The sequence below is a fragment of the Cyprinodon variegatus genome, unplaced genomic scaffold, assembly GCF_000732505.1.
Source record: "Cyprinodon variegatus isolate N-32 unplaced genomic scaffold, C_variegatus-1.0 Scaffold960, whole genome shotgun sequence".
NCBI classification, from domain to species: domain Eukaryota; kingdom Metazoa; phylum Chordata; class Actinopteri; order Cyprinodontiformes; family Cyprinodontidae; genus Cyprinodon; species Cyprinodon variegatus.
Window position 1 is genome coordinate 190,924 of NW_015151413.1, and position 1,550 is coordinate 192,473.

Consider the following 1,550-nt stretch of genomic DNA (forward strand, 5'->3'; position numbering starts at 1 on the left):
TATATATATATATATATATATATTTTTTTTTTCTTCCACTGTTGTATTAATAGCAGAATCAATGCGTAACTTTTTCAGACCCCCTACTTCTGGCCGACGCAGCAATGGGTTCCAGACGACTCTGATTACGGTAGGTGCAGAAATGTCACGGCCTTTGGTTAGCTAGCTTCACTCACTTTAGGCTGTTGTCTGATCTTTGTGTTTTTATTTATTGCCATTAAGGTCTTGCCATATTCAGTCTGTCATTATTGTTGTTTGATGGAAAGCTAATGAGCCTCGTACCAGTTCTAGTCCAAATCCTCCTACATGGTTTATGTTTAACAGCAGTGTTGGTTTATTTATGCTTCCGTTGATCGATGATTGGCTGAATGTAGGTGTTCAGGCGTATGACCATCTGGCCTGCATAAGATAACGAAAACACCCCACAGACTTTATGACAGCTTTTTTCTTTTTTTAAATAGAAAAGTTCAAAATATATATATATCTATATATATATATATATATATCTGATAAAGAATATATTTATCTAGATGTTTTAAGCCAGAATGATTTGATATTTAAATATGACTTCCCTACGATTTTAAAGAGTGTTTTCATGTGTGCAGAAAAGCACTCCTGTTCCTGTAGTTGTAACTAAAGGTTCCCCTCATTAAACAAGTTCAGCATCCTGTGTTTCTGCTGTTTTTCAGCCATTTATCTGGCAAAGAGGAACATCCGCAAGAAAGGCATGCTGGAACCCTATGAGCAGGTACCGTGGTGTGCAGGGGGCCACAGACGCCTCCACAGGAGCATCCATTTAGGAACATGTCAGGAATGAATGGAAAGTGTTTATTGTTACAACCTTAGATTGAAGGCCTGAAATCATCAGCGTCATGTTGTTGCTTTAATTCAGGTAGAGTTGTTTTTATTCGTCAGGTAAACCCATGTAGATGATTGGTACATTTATGATAAAGTGAAGGATTACCTTCATACTCGACATACCTGATAGTGGAGCAGATCCACAGGGGTTCTGCCCAATACATTTAAAGGGTTAACTTGGACACAGGAATTTCTGTTCTATAAAGCAATTATTTTACCAACTCATGCTGGTCCATATCGCCCCTGTCTGTTCAGTGAGGGATTTACCATTAATGCTTATAATATTTATAGCTGTGGAGTAAAAAATGTTGAGATATGTCTGTTTTTAGCCCCACAGGCTCCAAACGAAGATCATGAGAGATAAGAATGAGTTACTGGCCTCCATCATGGCATGATAGAGGCCAGTAAAAGATATATTAAGCTAACATGGAACAGCCTTGATGAAAGTTGTTTTTCCTCCAGATGTTCGTGTGTGAGAAAGTTCTTTATGTAGGGGGTGGGATAGTTTCAAAGTAGAGTGTGTATATTGGGAGCTGTTGTATAAATGTACTGAGTTCTCTCAGAGATCTGTCTCTCCGTCTGACGACGTTAAATAAACGTTAACATTCTCTTGCAAGAGTCTCAGTTTTTCCTAAGCATGTCTCAGCCCCCCCCTTCAGTGTCCTCCATATTGGATCCGTCCATTTGCTGCT

General features: G+C 38.9%; 1 protein-coding gene across 1 annotated transcript in view; it reads left to right on the top strand.

The window, feature by feature from the left end:
* Nucleotides 1–1,550, top strand: part of LOC107100321 (regulator of G-protein signaling 9-like) — a 30,439-nt gene that overhangs the window by 3,980 nt on the left and 24,909 nt on the right. The window contains exons 3-4 of the mRNA XM_015398770.1: nucleotides 79–130; nucleotides 690–748. Coding sequence (XP_015254256.1) covers nucleotides 79–130; nucleotides 690–748 — 111 coding nt within the window. The remainder of the gene's footprint in view (nucleotides 1–78; nucleotides 131–689; nucleotides 749–1,550) is intronic.